We start from the raw sequence: 18,332 nt of genomic DNA, 5'->3' as shown, positions 1-18,332 counted from the left end.
ACCTTCTCTCCATTTCAAATAGCCTAATAAGAGATGTGCTACATCCTCTATTCATATAGCTTCGTCTACTGGAATACCTAAGCCTCATGTGTTACTCATGGGACAGTGCTATACACCCATCAAGATTCAGCTTAAACGTCATGCCTCCCAGGCAGGCACTAAGTCTGACTGATCTGCCACCACTGATGCTTATTAGCACAGCGCCTATTACGTAGCAGGTCAACAGGACACTCTAACCGAACTGAGCAAAACAAGATACACAACCAGAGCTTCCACATCCATGTGTGCAGCATCTCTTCACACCTTTCAGGCCGTAACTACAGGAAGACAATTTCATTTAACCTCTACTATTTCCCTGAGTCTCTCACAAAAAGCTTGTCTGCACATTATTCTCCAGGAACAATGCGTGACCCACAAATCTTCACGAACAATGCATGACCCACAAATCTCCACAAGCTTCTTCATTCTTCCTCTGGGCTCATACATACCCAGGAAGCTCTGCTCTGGGAACTACAGGGCCTATCCTCTCCACACAGGTGAAGGAAGAAAGTTACAGACCACCCAGGTTTATCAAAGGAACACTTCCCAGGTCCAGAACCAAGTCATCAATAGAATTTCATGAGTTTTGATCCCATAACTTTTTTCTGGCTAAATTCTCCAATAAGGCCATGTCTTCCCCCCATTAAATCTGCCTTAGTTCAGAATATAGCTGAGTCCACAAGAGTGCTATCCTACAAGTCCTTCAGCCTTCATGGGTATTTAGGAAACACGAGAATTTACCTATACTAATTCCCTTCTACCCTATTCTACCTCTTTCAATTAATGATAAGTCAAACTTTACAAAATAAACAAATTTTTAAAGATGAATGTTAATCAAACCTTGGAACATGAGCCATGGGTAGAAGACATATTTTGATCTCATCAAGATCTTTAAAGGGTGGCTTATATTATAATTAAAATGATTTTAATATGGAGTTTATAATATGGGAAAATGCATATGTAATAATACTGATTATACACATACTATGATCATAACTATATGTTTCAAATACTGAGGAAAAAAGAAAGTAGATTTAAATTTTTTAATTTCAGTATTATGAAATACAATAAATAAAAGTGACACCAATGTATGGGACTTCCCTGGTGGCGCAGTGGTTAAGAATCCGCCTGCCAATACAGGGGACAGGTGTTCGAGCCCTGGTCCGGGAAGATCCCACATGCCGCGGAGCAACTAAGCCCGTGTGCCACAACTACTGAGCCCGCGTGCCACAACTACTGAGTCCATGTGCCACAACTACTGAGGCCTGCTTGCCTAGAGCCCCGCTCCACAACAAGAGAAGTCACCGCAATGAGAAGCCTGTGCACCAAAATGAAGAGTGGCCCCCACTCGCCACAACTAGAGAAAGCCCATGTGCAGCAACAGAGACCCAACATAGCCAAAAATAAATTAATTAACTAATAATAATAATATACAAAGGACACTTGGCAAATCAATAACAAAAACAAATAATCCTAGGGGAAGTGGGCAAAGAATATGAAAAGACAATTCACAAAAATAAATAAATAAAAATATTCAATAAACATATGAAGGGGCTTCCCTGGTGGCGCAGTGGCTGAGAGTCTGCCTGCCGATGCAGGGGACACGGGTTTGTGCCCCAGTCTGGGAAGATCCCACGTGCCGCGGAGCGGCTGGGCCCATGAGCCATGGCCACTGAGCCTGCGCATCCGAAGCCTGTGCTCCACAACGGGAGAGGCCACAACAGTGAGAGGCCCGCGTACAGCAAAAAAGAAAAAATGAAAAACTGCTAAACCTCATTTTAAAAAATACAACTTAAAAAGTAAAACCGGGCTTCCCTGGTGGCGCAGTGGTTGAGAGTCCACCTGCCGACGCAGGGGACACGGGTTTGTGCCCCGGTCCGGGAAGATCCCACATGCCGTGGAGCGGTAAGGCCCATGAGCCACGGCCGCTGAGCCGCTGAGCCTGCGTGTCCGGAGCCTGTGCTCCACAACGGGAGAGGCCACAGCAGTGAGAAGCCCACATACCACCAAAAAAAAAAAAAAAAGTTTTCCATCTGAAAATGAGGGGAGAAAACTAAATGAAAACAAAAAAGACTGTAACAGAGTCCCAGTGACCTGTGGGACAGTATCTAAAGGTCTAACATAAATTTGATGAAATAAATCAATTTTCATATTCAAGCTCAGTGAATCTCGAGCAGGTTAAATACAAAACTAAAACAAATTTAAATACATCGTAGTTAAACTGCTAAAAACCAAAGATAAAGAAGAAAATCTTGAAAGCAGCGAGAAAGAAAACACAACCAGGGAAACAACAATATGAATGGTTACTAACTTCCTTTCAGAAACAATAGAGGACCGTGAACAACATCTTTAAAGTACTTAAAGGAAAAAACTGTAAACCCACAATTCTATATCCAGTGAAAATATCCTTTAAGAATGAAAATTAAATGAAGTTACGTTCAAATAAACAAAAACCAAAAGAATGTCACCAGGAAACCTGCACTACAGAAAAAAAAAAAGAGGAAGAAGAAGAAGAAATGAAGAACACTAGATATGGTAGATACGTGTGTAAAGCACTATCTCTTTTGTATTATTCTTTAAAATACATAATTGTTTAGAGCAAAAATTATAATACTAAATTGTGGACTTTACAGCACATATAGATACAATTCATGTCTTAACTAGAGCATAAAAAGGGGGTGTTAATGGATTATACAACATTTTATATAAGGTGGTTCAATATTAACTCTAAACCATGAAAAGGATATATATATATATCATAATGTCTAGAGTAACCTCTAAAACAAATGCTAACAAGTAGAGCTAAAAGCTAATAGATGAATTAAAATGGGATTTTAAAAAATTCAATTGACCTGAAAAAACAAGAAAGAAGTAGAAGAACAAAACATAGGATAAACAGAAAACAAAAAGCGAGATGGTAGACCTAAAAGCAACCGTATCAATGATTTCATTTAATGTGACTAAACATTGCAGTTAAAATCCAAACCCAACTATCTATCTATAAAAGACACACTTTGAACTTAAAGACATAGTTATATTGAAAGAAAAGTGATAGATATACCATGCATACAAAAAACAAAAGAAAGCTGGAGTACCTTTTTTGAAAGCTGGAGTAATATCAGACAAAGTACACTTCAAGTAAAAGACAATCACCAAAGCCAGAGTTATACTTCACATTACAAAGGGGACAGTTCAGGGGTTCCCTGGTGGCCTACTGGTTAGGATTCCAGACTTTCACTGCCACAGCCCAGGTTCAATCCCTGGTCGGGAACATCACACATGCTGTGCGGCACAGCCAAAAACAAACAAAAACAAAAAAGATTGAAATCCTGCAGAGTATGTTCTTTGACTATAATGGAATTACATTATAAATCGTAACAATAAGGTATCTATAAAATACTTCCCTGGTGGCACAGTGGTTAAGAATCCGCCTGCCAATGCAGGGCACACAGGTTTGAGCCCTGGTCCGGGAAGATCCCACATGCCATGGAACCACTAAGCCCATGCACCACAACTATGGAGCCTGAGTTCTAGACCACGCAAGCCACAGCTACTGAAGCCCACGCGCCTAGAGCCCATGCTCCGCAACAAGAGAAGCCACTGCAATGAGAAGCCTGCGCACAGCAACAAAGAGTAGCCCCTGCTCGCCGAAACTTGAGAAAGCCCGTGCGCAGCAACGAAGACACGATGCAACCAAAAATTAATCAATTTAAAAAAACAAACAAATACTTGGAAATGAAACAACACACTTCTAAGTAACCCACAGTCAACGAATAAATCGTAAATATTTTGAATTGAATGAAAATGAAAATACAACATACCAAAATTCGTAGGATGTAGCTGAAGCAGTGCTTAGTGGGAAATTTTAAAACTTTAAATACTCATATTGGAAAAGAAGAAAAATCTAAAATTAATGACCTATGTTTCTAGAAACATTTAAAGGAAGAAAACACTAAAGATCAAAACAGAAATCAATGACATTAAAAAAAAAACAAAGAGAAAACTAAAGTAAAATGTTGGTTCTTTGAAATTATCAACAAAAATTGATAAATCCCTAGCTATACTAATCAAGAAAAGAGAGGAAACCCAAATTGGCAATATCAGAAATGACAAGTATATAGCATTTTTAAAATGTATATAGCATTAAAATAAGAAAATATTATTAATAAAAGGTTTAAAAAAATCATTAGGAAAATCCATTTTTTTTTAGTTCACAATCAAAGGAGAAGCAAAAGTATAAGAAGAGGGTTATGTTAACTCTAAATATGAACCTGCCACCGTAGAAATCTCTTGTAACTCAGCAAGGGGGGAAGCCGGTTCCGTTTTCATAGTGTTTTCGCCCATTGACTTGCAGTTCAACTCCAAGCCTGCAGGCCCCAATCCATCCCCAATGGAGTGGCAAGTTAGTGCTGATGAGACCTGGCCAGCTTCCAAAGGAGATTTCAACTGACCTAGAAGAAAAAGAGAAAGATTGGGGAACATATACATGTACATAATCTGAGAACCAAAAGTCCCACAAAAGACTGATAAAGGGGCTTCCCTGGTGGCACAGTGGGTTAAGAATCCACCTGCCAATGCAGGGGACACGGGTTCGAGCCCTGGTCTGGGAAGATTCCACATGCCATGGAACCACTAAGCCCACGGGTCACAACTACTGAGCCTGCACTCTACAGCCCGCGAGCCACAACTACTGAGCCTGCGCTCTTAGAGCCCATAAGCCACAACTACTGAAGCCCATGCTCCTAGAGCCTGTGCTCTGCAACAAGAAGCCACCGCAATGAGAAGCCTGCGCACCGCAATGAAGAGTAGCCCCCCACTCGCCACAACTAGAGAAAGCCCACGGGCAGCAACGAAAACCCAACGCAGCCAAAAATAAATAAGTTAATCAATAATTTAAAACAAAAAAAAACCTGATAAAGCCAGGGTCTTTTTAGAGGAAACCATTCATTTCATGGTATACAAGAAGACATTCACAGGTTCCAACACACATAGCCAGGGCTGTGAGCATATCAAAGACGAAGGCTAATAAGAAGCTAAAGTGAAGGGAGGATCTGCTGGAAATATTAACAAAAAGGCAGAGGGACTGGAGTGAGATGGCATCAGAAAGACAGAGACAGGAACAGGGCTCTTCAAGCACTGCACCTCCAACCCAACATTCAGACATATATAAGCAAAACCAATCACAAATGCAAACAAAAGTTTATCTATTAAATCTTCAGTGAAGAATATAAGAAACACTGCAGCCAATTCAATAACTTGATTTCAAGACCATCTAAAACTTGTATAAGGCAGTACACAATGACTGATTTAGACTGGTTCTCATTAGACAGGGAGCATGTTGGCAAGACCATTCCAGAACAGACTCTGACTCACCTTCTTCAGACTCCTTGGTACCAGATGATGTGTTTTGCAAAGGATCAGTAGTAACCGTATCAACCAAATCTGATACAACCAAGTCAGGATCTAGGATCTCGTGGGTCCCATTAGTGGACAGCCTGGAGGACCGTCTCCTTGATAAGTCTTTGTCAGTGTTTTCCGAGTAGTTTTTTGACTTTTCCTGGGCTATAAACCATTAAGAGAGTTGTAGTCAAGAGACCTGAAGAAATAATTCTGCTACTACAGATTTCTGGACTGGCTGCCTCTATAAGGGCTTCAACCAGAGACTTCTAGAATATTAGATCAATGATGAAAGGAAATACCCTATCCTGGTTTATAGTTTTAAGTACAGGTACAGTCTTTCTGCCAGGATATAATTTTCCTAATTTAAGGATTCATGATCTGAAAATATGTGCCAAGGTCATGTCTCAATCTTGACAAGTTTTATTTTGGGGCTTTCCAACATAGAAGTCTACATACTAACTTCCCAAGTCAGTAAGTTTACAGAGCCTTAAAGCCATCACAAATCCTTTCTGGAGCCAACAGGGTACTTTTAAAAAAATCAATAAATAGTAATTTTTTAATGGAAGTGTAGTTGGTTTACAATGTTGGGATAGTTTCAGGTGTACAGCAAAGTGACAGTTTCAGGTATGTACATATATATACGTACATATGTATGTTTGTACATATATATATATGTTCTTTCTCAGATTCTTTTCCACTATAGGTTATTATAAGATATTGAATATAGTTCCCTGTACTATACAGTAAAATCAGTAAATAGTATTTTTAAAGTTTCACTCAGCATATGAAATCCATCCCTTCCTAAGCCATTAAATTTCCAGTGGAATTCATATCAGATGGAGTTTATGGGCATAGAGACAACACCACTGACCCCAACATTAACACAGCCTGTGCTCTGAGATTTATTTTTCCTCTAGCAGAACTCCTCTGATCCAACCACATCCCACTCACACTAGCCCCTGTGATCAAGGACAAGCATCAGCGCCTATAAGGAACAGGGGACAAGATGGACACAGGGGAATTAACCCAATGGATGTCAAGTTCTAGCCACACATACACAAACTGAAGACTCACATGAATTTTTGTCAAGCCGAGGACGTTTTAATGGGACTTCACTTCCTTTTGATATCTTCCGTCTTCTCAATTCCAATGTTATTGGTTGCAAAGTTTGAGAGTTTGAGTCCACAGCTACAATGTATATAAAACCACACAAAAATAGGTATGTAGTTTCTTAGTGACCAATCCTCATATTACATGTAAATAAAACATATTATAAACATCCACACACATCCTTGCATGATAAATAGGCCCTGAAAGGGAATTCTTACTTAAGCCAAAAGGGAAAAAAAAAGTGAAATGGGTGAGAAATTACTTCCTTTTAGGAGACGCAGACACCCTGCAGACTGACCTCCTGAATCTTTTTGGTTTCTCCTATGACCCAGCTCTATTCATATATTTATCTCCTGAAACCCTCTCTTTAAATACCCCAATGTGGCTGCTTTAAAATATGAGGGTACAAAGGCAACAGAAAAGTCATTTTTATCACAATCAAATCTTCTTATCAAAATTTGGTTTATACAATACTCAGGAAATCCACCAGGCAGGCTAATTCTTAAAATGTGTACCCTGGGACTATGGCTTGATTATTATTTTCTACCTCTACTTGCTAAATTGGTTAGCTTGGCATTGTCCTAATTTTGAAGGACCAAAAAGAATGTCAACATTTACAACCTCTTAAAAACAATTCCAGAAAATTCTCAGGAGACTATGCTATTTGATAGTCAGTGCCAGGCAAGGCTGCTTAACACTGGAAAATCCAGCCCTGACGTAATTTAGCAGTGCAGAAGCTAAACCCTTAGATAGTACTCACTCAATTTTTTTTTTTTTAAAGTTTATTTATTTATTTTTGGCTGCGTTGGGTCTTCGTTGCTATGCACGGGCTTTCTCTAGTTACAGCCAGCGGGGGCTACTCTTCATTGCAGTGTGCAGGCTTCTCATTACAGTGGCTTCTCTTGTTGCGGAGCAGGGGCTCAAGGCGCGGGGGCTTCAGTAGTTGTGGCGCATGGGCTCAGTAGTTGTGGCTCGCGGCTATAGAGCACAGGCTCAGTAGTTGTGGTGCACGGGCTTAGTTGCTCCACGGCATGTAGGATCTTCCCAGGCCAGGGATCGAACCCACGTCCCCTGCATTGGCAGGCTGATTCTTAACCACTGCGCCACCAGGGAAGTCCCTCACTCTGTATTTTTAAACCTAACACTTAAGAAGTTCTCCCCCATGAGGAAAGGTGAGAATCCAAAAGGCAGGCAAAAGAAAAAAATAAAAGAAAAGAAATAGTGGGAGACTTCCCTGGTGGCACAGTGGTTAAGACTCCGCCTGCCAATGTAGGGGACACGGGTTCGAGCCCTGGTCCAGGAAAATCCCACATGCTGCAAAGCAACTAAGCCCGTGCGCCACAACTACTGAGCCTGTGCTCTAGAGCCCGCGAGGCACAACTACTGAGCCTGTGTGCCACAACTACTGAAGTCTACACGCCTAGAGCCCGTGCTCTGCAACAAGAGAAGCCACCACAATGAGAAGCCCACACACAGCAGTGAAGAGTAGCCCCTGCTCGTTGCAACTAGAGGAAGCCTGTGCGCAGCAACGAAGACCCAATGCAGCCAAAAATTAATTAATTAATTAATTTTAAAACAAGAAAAGAAAAGAAATTGGGAAGCTTGAGGCAAAGGTAGGGCTGGGGGTCTGATGAGGGTTGAAATGAGAGAAAGCAGCAGCCAGGAGAAAGAAGAGGGAGGAAGGGAAGGAAATGGGAGGGGAATGGGGAAGGGAGAGAAAAGACTCATCTAAGACCAGCAGCTTCAGATCTGCCATGTCAAATGGCCAAAGGAGACAGGGCTGAGCTCTGAGGACGCAAACCTGATGAGAGTGCTGAACTCTTTGGCTCTTCCTGTGTTCAATCTTCTCAGTGTGCCAACATTATTTTGTTCCAAGAGTGGGAACTTGGAGATCACACACATTCCAAATTAAACACAAACAACCTTCCCCAAACAGCTCAGATCCTGTTCCAATAAGGTCTGTACAATCTAGAGAGCTCAAGACTCTACCGTGTCAATGAACTTATTCCAAGCAATTTTTAAAGGGGATTTGAACTATATATTAGATACTGGCAAACCTTCTTCATTTTGATACCACATACAAACTGGGGCTGACCATACAGAAGTTCAGTGTTTCCCAAACTATTATTACAGTAAGAATTATCTGGGAAGGTTGTTAACAATTAGCATTCCCAGATCCTGCTTCAGAAAATTCTGACTGGGGAGGAATGCCTCAGGCAAGTGTTAACAGTAAGCTTGGAAAACTCCAGTTCTCTATTAAATTGATCCTATCTGGTGTGAAATCCTACACTTAATAAAAAGGCCTGCTTATTATATCCCACATCTCAACATGGTACGCTGCCCAGAGGTTTAAAACCTCCGGACTTTCTCAATTAGGGTTCCTCATTTGAAAACAGAACACAAAGGTTATTTTCTCAATTCTCCCAAGAGTGGTTTATCATTCTACTAACATTCTCAATTTGCAGAAGTCAATTCATTAGAGGTCACAGATGCCTTGGGCATTAGAGCTTAATTCTCTCTTGGAACCCTACTGAGAAAGCCAATGAGGCCAGTGCTGTCCAATAGGAATATGAGGGCCATAAATGGAAGCCACATAGGTAATTTTCAATTTTTAGTTGTCACTTTAAGAAGTTAAAAAAAGTGAAATTAATTTTAAGAATATATTTTATTTAACCCAATACATCTAAAACATCATTCCAACATGTAGTCAATAATTTTAAATTATTGAGATATTTTACATTCCTGGGTGTTTCTTTTTTTTTTTTTTTCTGTACTATTTGAAAACCAGTGTGGTTTTTTGTTTTGTTTTGGCCACGCTGCATGGCTAGCAGGATCTTAATTCCCCGACCAGGCATTGAACCCAGGCCCTCTCTCGGTGCTAAAAGCACAGAGTCCTAACCACTGGACCACCAGGGAATTCCCTCCCTTGTGTATTTTACAAGTTACAGCCCATCTCAATTCAGAGTAACCACATTTCAAGTGCTCAGTAACCACAGGTGGCTAGCGCTACCATATCGGACAGCACAGGTCTAGGCCCTAGTTAGGCGTAGGGACAATTCCAGCATGCTCAGATCTTGAGAATGAAACCCACTTATAACCACTGAAGGGGGAAGTACCTTATTTCATCTAGGAAGAAATCAACCTATTGTCTTATTTCATACCTTAAAATCAGAAGATTTAAGAAGGCTGTCTACTGGGAACAAGTACTAATACATTTATTTGAAGTAAATAAAGGTAGAGCTTCTGCCACAGAAATTAAGTCTGGTGTAGCTGTCTGGATTGACAGATAGGACTGGCTTTGCATTCTGCATCATAAGGGAACAACAACTGAGCTAACTCTGTAGTTCCACAGTTCTGATGAAAATATATTTTGTCATATTTTATATTTTAAATTTACCTTTAGCAGCTATTCAAACTTGTAAGAAAAAAACAGGTATCACTTTTTTTTTTTGGCCTCGCCACATGTTGTGTGGGATCTTAGTTCCCCGACCGGGGATCGGACCAGAGCCCCCCGCAGTGGAAGCGTGGAGTCTTAACTGCTGAACTGCCAGGCAAGTCCCCAGGTATCACTTTAAAACTAGGGGATTCGGGCTTCCCTGGTGGCGCAGTGGTTGAGAGTCCACCTGCCGATGCAGGGGACATGGGTTCGTGCCCCAGTCCGAGAGGATCCCACATGCTGTGGAGCGGCTGGGCCCGTGAGCCATGGCCACTGAGCCTGCGCGTCCGGAGCCTGTGCCCCGCAAAGGGAGAGGCCACAACAGTGAGAGGCCCGCGTACCGCAAAAAAAAAAAAAAAAAAAAAACAAACTAGGGGATTCACAGTTTTTCAATATTTATGTAAAGAACATGTAAACAAGAATGTCTGAAGGCCACTGCCAGATAATTATAGGCAGTGTTCAGTCTAGAGATCCTGGGGGTTCTTCACGCCACTCAATCTAGAGAAGGAATGTTTGCCTTAGGAAAAAATTCAGGGTTTGTTTCTTTCTTGGCTATTTTAGAAGAATTCCATATTTCAACTTTTTAAAATAATTGTGTATTCTTCCCTAAATCCTCTAACCTTGACTCTACCAATTAGCCATCTCAGCTTTTTATTTAGACAGGGAAAATTTCCGATCCATAATCACTCTCCAGAGATCTCAATTTCAAATGTACCCATACGTTCCTAGGTCCAGTGTTCTTTCTTGTCACCTCCTCCAGATGCCCACACCTATTTACTTCTCCTTTCCCCTTTCATGTCACTCATGAAAACACTATTTCCTGATTCTACGTTCTAGTAAGCTTACTTAAAGTGAAATCATTTGAATTGGCAAAAGCAAAAGGCCTTAGCTTATTAGGCTTTATCATATAAGCTGAAGTATCTAGTGAAGAGTTATCTGTCACCCCAGAAGCCCAGTCAAGGACATGTTTCCAAAACTTATGTTCACCTGGATATATACCTCCCATAAAATTCAGCTCTATGGGCATGACTTGTTTTTAGATGACAGGATGATTCAAAGTCGGTCACAAAAACAAAGGCTTGAAGTACAGAAGTTATAAAGAACCACAAAGGACCACAGAAGAACACTCTGGCATTGCACACTTGGGGAACTCACCAGTAGGAGCTATGGAAGGGGGTCTGCCTCGCTTTCTTTTTGGCTCCCTCAAGTTTTCTTGTGGACTCTTCACAATGTCATTTTCAGGTTTCTTATCCACTTGAGCATCTCCAGAATACTCTCTGTCATTTTCTGAAATGTTCTCCTTATCTTCTTTCTCGTTCTTGGGAAGGCTCTTCTCTGACACCTTCCCCTTTTCAGAACAGATTAACTTTCCTTCTTTATCAGGCTGTTTGGGTCTCTTTTCTGTCTTTAAGGCTTTGTCCTCTTTGTCTTTCTTCACATTGGCTGTGGCTTTTCTCTGCTCTTTAAACTTCTCTCGTTTATCAGGAGATGATGAAAGACTTTTGTGTTCTGTTTCTTTAGGCCTAGCATTATCCACAATATTCTAAAATGAGCAAAATAGCGATGAATCACACTTTGTGATTACTTGCAAATATAAAATCAGATGGTTTTTTGTAAACTTATGAAGACAAAGAAATTAAAAGAGGACATGTATCAGGTCATGTAATGGAAAGCACCACTGAAAATATACACCCATATTCTGAGGTTTGAAAAACAGTCCTAAGTTTAAAGAAAATAACAGCCATTTTCAATTCCTTCTGAGACAATGCTATCTCCCCTTTTGATTAGTAAGTCACTAAAAAATTATTAAAGGGACAGACAACTACCCCAGGGACCTCTTCTGGGAAGCAATCTTTTTGACAGAGATGCCTTCATGCCCCGTCCGTCTCCTCCCAAGAATGACTACACTGACCCAGGGCCTTTCAGAGGCTGGCTCAGTTTGCCAGCAGATGCTGATGTCCTGTGTAGAGAAGAACCCAAACTGATAACTAGAGGCAAACCAGAAAGCTGTAAAGATTTTCCACCTCAAAAACAGGGTCTTTGCTTCCTCTACTGGGTAAAGGCTGTGCTCAGTCGAACAAGCCACCTACTGCGTTCCTGAGGTACTGAGTTTTTGTCCATTAGGAGAAAGTACTTCTTCTTGGTTACTTTCCTCCTAAATTACTTTTTCAAAATTCATCTTAAAAATCTTGTGTCCTAGTATACTGTCTCATAATAAAGCAAGCTCTGAAAGCTCTGGAGTTTCTAAAACTACAATTAAGTTTATTTGCGTAAGTATCTTTCTTCCAAGACCTCAAGAGAAGAGCAGAGACCACCACATCATGTTCATATTGGATCCCTAGCACCAAGCACACACTTGGCACACAGATTTTTGCCAGGAGCAGGAAGGACTGCCTAAATACACAGTGAGTAAAAGTTTAATTTGTTCCAGAGGGAAAAGTAATAAACAAGGAGAATCCCTGTGGTTAGAAACTAAAAGAAAATATTTTTTTCAAGTCTCCAAAGTTTTCTGAAAGCAGCCAGGTTTGAGGACAAGCACTCCTCAGTAACTGCTGGCAGAAATATAAACTGCAACCACCAGGAAGGGGGGCTGGCAATTTAGGTCAAAAGTCTTATGTTTATACTTTTGAACTCGAATAAATTCCTAGAAATGAAATCTGATAACAAAATAATCAGACGTGTGTACCCAGATTTACAAATATCCTTAAATGACCATTAGAAAACTGGTTACACAAAGTAGGGTTACATACATATTATAAATACTACTTAGCCATTAAAAGCTATATTCCCATACAGTACTTAGGAACTTGGGAAAACGTTATTTTGTTAAAAGAGCAAGTTACAGGGCTTCCCTGGTGGTGCAGTGGTTGATAGTATGCCTGCCGATGCAGGGGACGCGGGTTTGTGCTCCGGTCCGGGAGGATCCCACATGCCGCGGAGCGGCTGGGCCTGTGAGCCATGGCCGCTGAGCCTGCGTGTCCGGAGCCTGTGCTCCGCAATGGGAGAGGCCACAACAGTGAGAGGCCCACATACCGCAAAAAAAAAAAAAAAAAAAAAAAAGAGCAAGTTATAGAACAGTAACATATGACTCAAATTTGGAAAAGAAAAATATATATACATAAGTATCTTTTTTAAAAAATACAGAAGGCTATACATTAAAATGTTAAGAGCAATTGCATCTAGATGATAGAATTATACAATTTTTACTTTCTTTGCCCTTTTCTGTACTTTCTAAATTTTCTACAGCAAACATATATTGTTTCTATAACTTCAAAAAAAGATAAATGTTCCTGAAATATAGATTATCAAACCACTTAGGGCAGTACAATCCTATTTAAAAAACAAAAAAACAATCTAATACTATATGAAAAAAGCTTTAAAAATTGTCTGACAGATATTTGTAAGAAATTTTGCTTTGTAAGTGGCCTAGCTGAGAAGTCATTTATCCAAACCACTATGTTCTCTTGGAAAAGAAAAACAAACAGGAGCCATGGGCCTGTGCTTGACCACCTGCCAGGTCTGAGATGACATGAGACACTCAGAGGCAGCTGGGAATTGAGGACTGAAGACCCACAAATCCACACAGGGTGAGGTGCCCATCCCCAAGCTAAGGCACCATGAGTACTATCAATCAGAGGAAACAGATGAACGTTTGTTATGTGGAGCCCTAGACTTCCATTTGTGTAGATTCTAGATACAATATGACAGCTCTGGACATGTTCTTAATACAGTCCTCTATCTATATTAACTCATTCCACAAACTTAACATAAAAATTGCCAAATTGAAGGCCAAAATAATGTTTTAGAGTGCTGTGTAGTTCCTTAGATGCCTGAGAAGCAAATGATCAAAGAGAAAACATCTTCAGGGCTAAAGCTTTATAATTTTGTCAATTTTCTGAAGAGGAAAACCAGAAAGGCAAAAACACTTCTGAGATTATCTTTAACAATATCATGTATCATGATGCTTTGGAATTGCTAAATATATGTTCAGAAGAATTTATTAGAAGGTTCCAGGATTACCAAATACTGTCATATCAACAACCACCCAAAGAAGTAAATAACAATTAGTTACAATCAGAATCTTTCCCCTCAGCTATTTCATTAAGACATAAATATTAAAAAAAACTAAAAGGGAAAAAAAAATCACGAAGAAAGTAGGCAACACTTCCAGGTGGCCAGAATCTATCTGTGTGCACCACATTTCCAGTATCAAAACTCAGGACCCGGGGCTTCCCTGGTGGCGCAGTGGTTGAGAGTCCGCCTGCCAACGCAGGGGACACGGGTTCGCGCCCCGGTCCGGGAAGATCCCACATGCTGCGGAGCGGCTGGGCCCGTGAGCCATGGCCGCTGAGCCTGCGCGTCCAGAGCCTGTGCTCCGCAACGAGAGAGGCCACAACAGTGAGAGGCCCACGTACCTCAAAAAAAAAACAACTCAGGACCCGTGCTTAGACAAGTACATGGATGGTGAAAGGGACAAAAGGAAACAAAAATTTCAACCCAGGCACATCTAGCACGAGTGCTTGCCAAATCTATGCCAAATGGTGGCTCCGTAACCACCAAGCCATGGTCCTGAGCTGAAGGACAAAGTCAGATGAGGAGAAAACATCTCCATCTCTTCAACCACTCAGCAAGTTCCCTGTGAGGGGAAACAGCTCTGTGGGCAGAGCACAGGAAGACAGAAGAAAGAATAACAACCAGGCGCTTTGGGAAAAAGACAGATAACAGGTAATGGTACGCAAGTACTGGCACTTCTGAAAAGAATTGGTATGAAAAGAAAAAGGCAGAGAGAGAGACAAATATTTACAATTTCTGAAAACTTGTGTATTGCTTTCTGGTGAAATCATGTCAGATGAAGGAAAGATTTTGTCATCATAAACAAATGTAACATCTTTGAGAAACAAAACTATAACATTAGCATTATTCATACTACAAAGCATAAAACCACATTTCTCACCTGATCTTTCGAAAAAGCTTTGACATGAATATGTTTGACAGTCTGAACTACTCCATCATAAAATTTCACAGTGTAAGTACCTAAAATTCAAAAAGATATGATTTTAACTTGCAGTTTCATGAAAGCAACAAAACTTTTCAAAGCATAAACACAAGGGAGTTCCAACCACAATAATAAACATATGGAAATTAAAAAGTTGTTCAAGAATCACATTCAATCTTACTTATGTCCAAGATAATAATAGTACACTTGCCTTTTCCTCTTTATCTTACAAATCTTTTTATCTATACAAATCAAAATCCATCCCAAAAAAACCTCATTTTTATGGTGCTTCACTAAATCTTAAAAACTTGCACTGACTTAGACCAAGAACAAAGAGCAGTAAAACAATTAAGAATGTAAGGAAACACCAACAATGAACTATCAGAGAAATTAAGGGAACAATCCCGTTTATTGTTGCATCAAAAAGAATAAGATACTGAGGAATAAACCTACCTAAGGAGGTAAAAGACCTGTACTTGGAAAACTATAAGACACTGATGTAAGAAACTGAAGATGGAAAGATATACTGTGTTACAGTCTTGGTGGGAATGTAAACTGGTGCAGCCACTGTGGAAAAAACAGTATAGAGGTGTCTCAAAATACTAAAAATAGAATTACCACATGACCCAGCAATTCCACTCCTTGGTATATATCCGAAAAAAACAAAAGCACTAATCCGAAAAGATACATGCACCCCAATGTTCACAGCATTATTTACAACTGCCAAGATATGGAAGCAATCTAAGTGTCCATCAACAGACAGATGGATAAAAGAGGTGGTATATATATATATACACATATACATATACAATGGAATACTACTCAACCATGAAAAAAGAATGAAATTTGCAGCAACATGAATGGACTTGGAGGGTATTATGCTAAGTGAAATAAATCAGACAAGACAAATACTATATGATCTCACGTGTGGAATCTAAAAAATACAACAAAGGAGTGAATATAACAAAAAAGAAACATTCACAGATACAGAGAACAAACTAGTGGTTACCCGTAGGGAGAAGGAAACAGAGGAGGGGCAAAATAGGGATAGGAGATTAAGAAGTACAAACTATTATGTATAAAATAAGCTACAAGGATATATTATTCAACACAGGGAATATAGCCAATATTTTATAAGAACTACAAATGGAGTGTAACCTTTAAAAATTGTGAATCACTATATTTACACCTGTAACATATAATATTGTACATCAACTATACTTCAATTAAAAAAAATAGGATATAAGGAAAATGCAGATTTACTTATTGCTTGGTGAATTATTAATGTTTATCACTTAATCTTTATTTTCTGGGCTTAGAAGTAGTAATATCTTTTAAACTTGAAAAGAAATACGACCATCTGCTAAAGGTATTATGTTTTTAGAGGTCACATTACTCTCAAAATCCATATGAATTAGCTGCATATTACAATATTTCAAAATAGAGACTAGGCCAAAGCACTAAATGGTGACCGCTACATTGTTAGTTTTGTTCCGTTTTTTTTTTTTTTTTTTAAGTCCAACAAAAATCACTCTCTGCTAAAAAACTGAAACTGGAAATCCAAATAATCTTATCTCGCCAAATAATACATCCAACTACAAAAGTTCTCATTAGCTGTACCCAAACCAACACTTTCAACCTTTTGCATTTTAGAACCCACCCATGTCTCTCTCTCTCTCTCTCATTTTTCTTTTTTTTTTGGTTCCAGGGATCTATTAAAAAAAAAAAAATCACAGTTAATCTTGTCAAGATTATCAATGAACCACTGGTAATCATGTAATGATTTACCACTAGTAAACATGGTCCGTTTTCAGGACCAATTTGCTACCCAACATGGAAGAAAAAAAATAAATCCCAAGGGTTGGGAGCAGAATAATGCAACGATGAAGTTAAGATCTTCTGGCTGGTTGCCTCCTTCTTATACATTCTCTCCCCACCCACCGGCCTGCTCCTCCAGCCCTGAATAAGGCCCTGCCCATGGCTAGCCACCTCTTCAGTGCTCAAAGTCCAAGCAATCTGAGCCCAATTATTTTCCAAACCTTATTTCGAATTACCAGCATACAATACCCACCAACTCAAAGTGACTAGCTACTTGCCACCCACTGAAACTGTCTTGTGACATTTCCACCTCCACACGAAGAAGTGTTTTCCTGCCTGGAATGTGCCACTCATTGATCCTTAAGCACTCAGCTCAAAAGACCACAATAGCTCAGTAAAAGCTTCCTGACTTCCCTGCTACTGGAGAGTTCTCCCTCCTCTGAACTTCTCAGACTCATTTGGTACCTGACCTGCAGAGACTCACATTTAGGTGCCTTCACATAGAAGGCAGATCCCAAATCGAAGGCAGGCTCTTCAAGGCTAGAGAACACATCTGACAGTAGTTTCTCACACAGCGCCAGACTCACTGTAACCAGTGTTTATCAAAGTGTAGTCCCCAGACCAGCAGCATGAACAACCCTGTGAAATTACTGGAAATGCAAATTATCAGCCCCACCCCCAATATACAGAATCAAAAACTCTGGGAGTGTGACACAGAAATGTGTTTTAGTAAGACCTTGAGGACTTCCCTGGTGGCACAGTGGTTAAGAATTTGTCTGCCAATACAGGCGACACAGGTTCTGGCCCTGGTCCAGGAAGATCCTACATGCCACAGAGCAGCTAAGCCCGTGAGCCACAACTACTCAGCCTGTGCTCTACAGCCTGTGAGCCACAACTACTGAAGCCCGCACACGTAGAGCCCGTGCTCCCCAACAAGAGAAGCCACAGCAATGAGAAGCCCGCACACCGCAACGAAGCAAAGCCCCTGCTCGCCACAACTAGAAGAAAGCCTGTGCGCAGCAAAGAAGATGCGACGCAGCCAAAAATTAAAAACAAAAAAGACTCCACCTTGCGAGAACACCAGAATCACAACTAACTGCTCAACAATCATCGACAGGAAGACACTGGAACTCACCAAAAAAGATACCCTACATCCAAAGACAAAGGAGAAGCCACAATGAGACGGTAGGAGGGGCACAATCACAATAAAATCAAATCCCGTAACTGCTGGGTGGGTGACTCACAAACTGGAGAACACTTATACCACAGAGGTCCACCCACTGGAGTGAAGGTTCTGAGCCCCACGTCAGGCTTCCCAACCTAGGGGTCCGGCAATAGTAGGAGGAATTCCTAGAGAATCAGACTTTGAAGGCTAGCGGGATTTGACTGCAGGACTTCAGCAGGACTGGGGTAAACAGAGACTCCACTCTTGGAGGGCACACACAAAGTAGTGTGCACATCACGACCCAGGGGAAGGAGCAATGACCCCATAGGAGACTGAACCAGACCTACCTGCTAGTGTTGAGGGGTCTC

The 18,332-nt window shown here is 40.6% G+C and overlaps 1 protein-coding gene across 4 annotated transcripts in view; it reads right to left on the bottom strand.

Moving 5' to 3' along the window:
• PHF20 (PHD finger protein 20) overlaps nt 1-18,332 on the bottom strand; it is a 133,283-nt gene that overhangs the window by 63,262 nt on the left and 51,689 nt on the right. For all 4 annotated transcript variants that reach the window (XM_082670254.1, XM_082670257.1, XM_082670255.1 and 1 more), the window contains 5 exons: nt 14,940-15,019; nt 11,141-11,528; nt 6,514-6,627; nt 5,413-5,601; nt 4,311-4,490 (listed from right to left, as the gene is read on the bottom strand). In XM_082670254.1, coding sequence (XP_082526380.1) covers nt 4,311-4,490; nt 5,413-5,601; nt 6,514-6,627; nt 11,141-11,528; nt 14,940-15,019 — 951 coding nt within the window. The remainder of the gene's footprint in view (nt 1-4,310; nt 4,491-5,412; nt 5,602-6,513; nt 6,628-11,140; nt 11,529-14,939; nt 15,020-18,332) is intronic.

This window comes from Grampus griseus (assembly GCF_964374135.1).
Source record: "Grampus griseus genome assembly, chromosome: 14".
Taxonomy (NCBI): domain Eukaryota; kingdom Metazoa; phylum Chordata; class Mammalia; order Artiodactyla; family Delphinidae; genus Grampus; species Grampus griseus.
The sequence above is the reverse complement of the archived record's forward strand: the minus strand, read 5'-3'. Positions and strand labels throughout refer to the sequence as shown.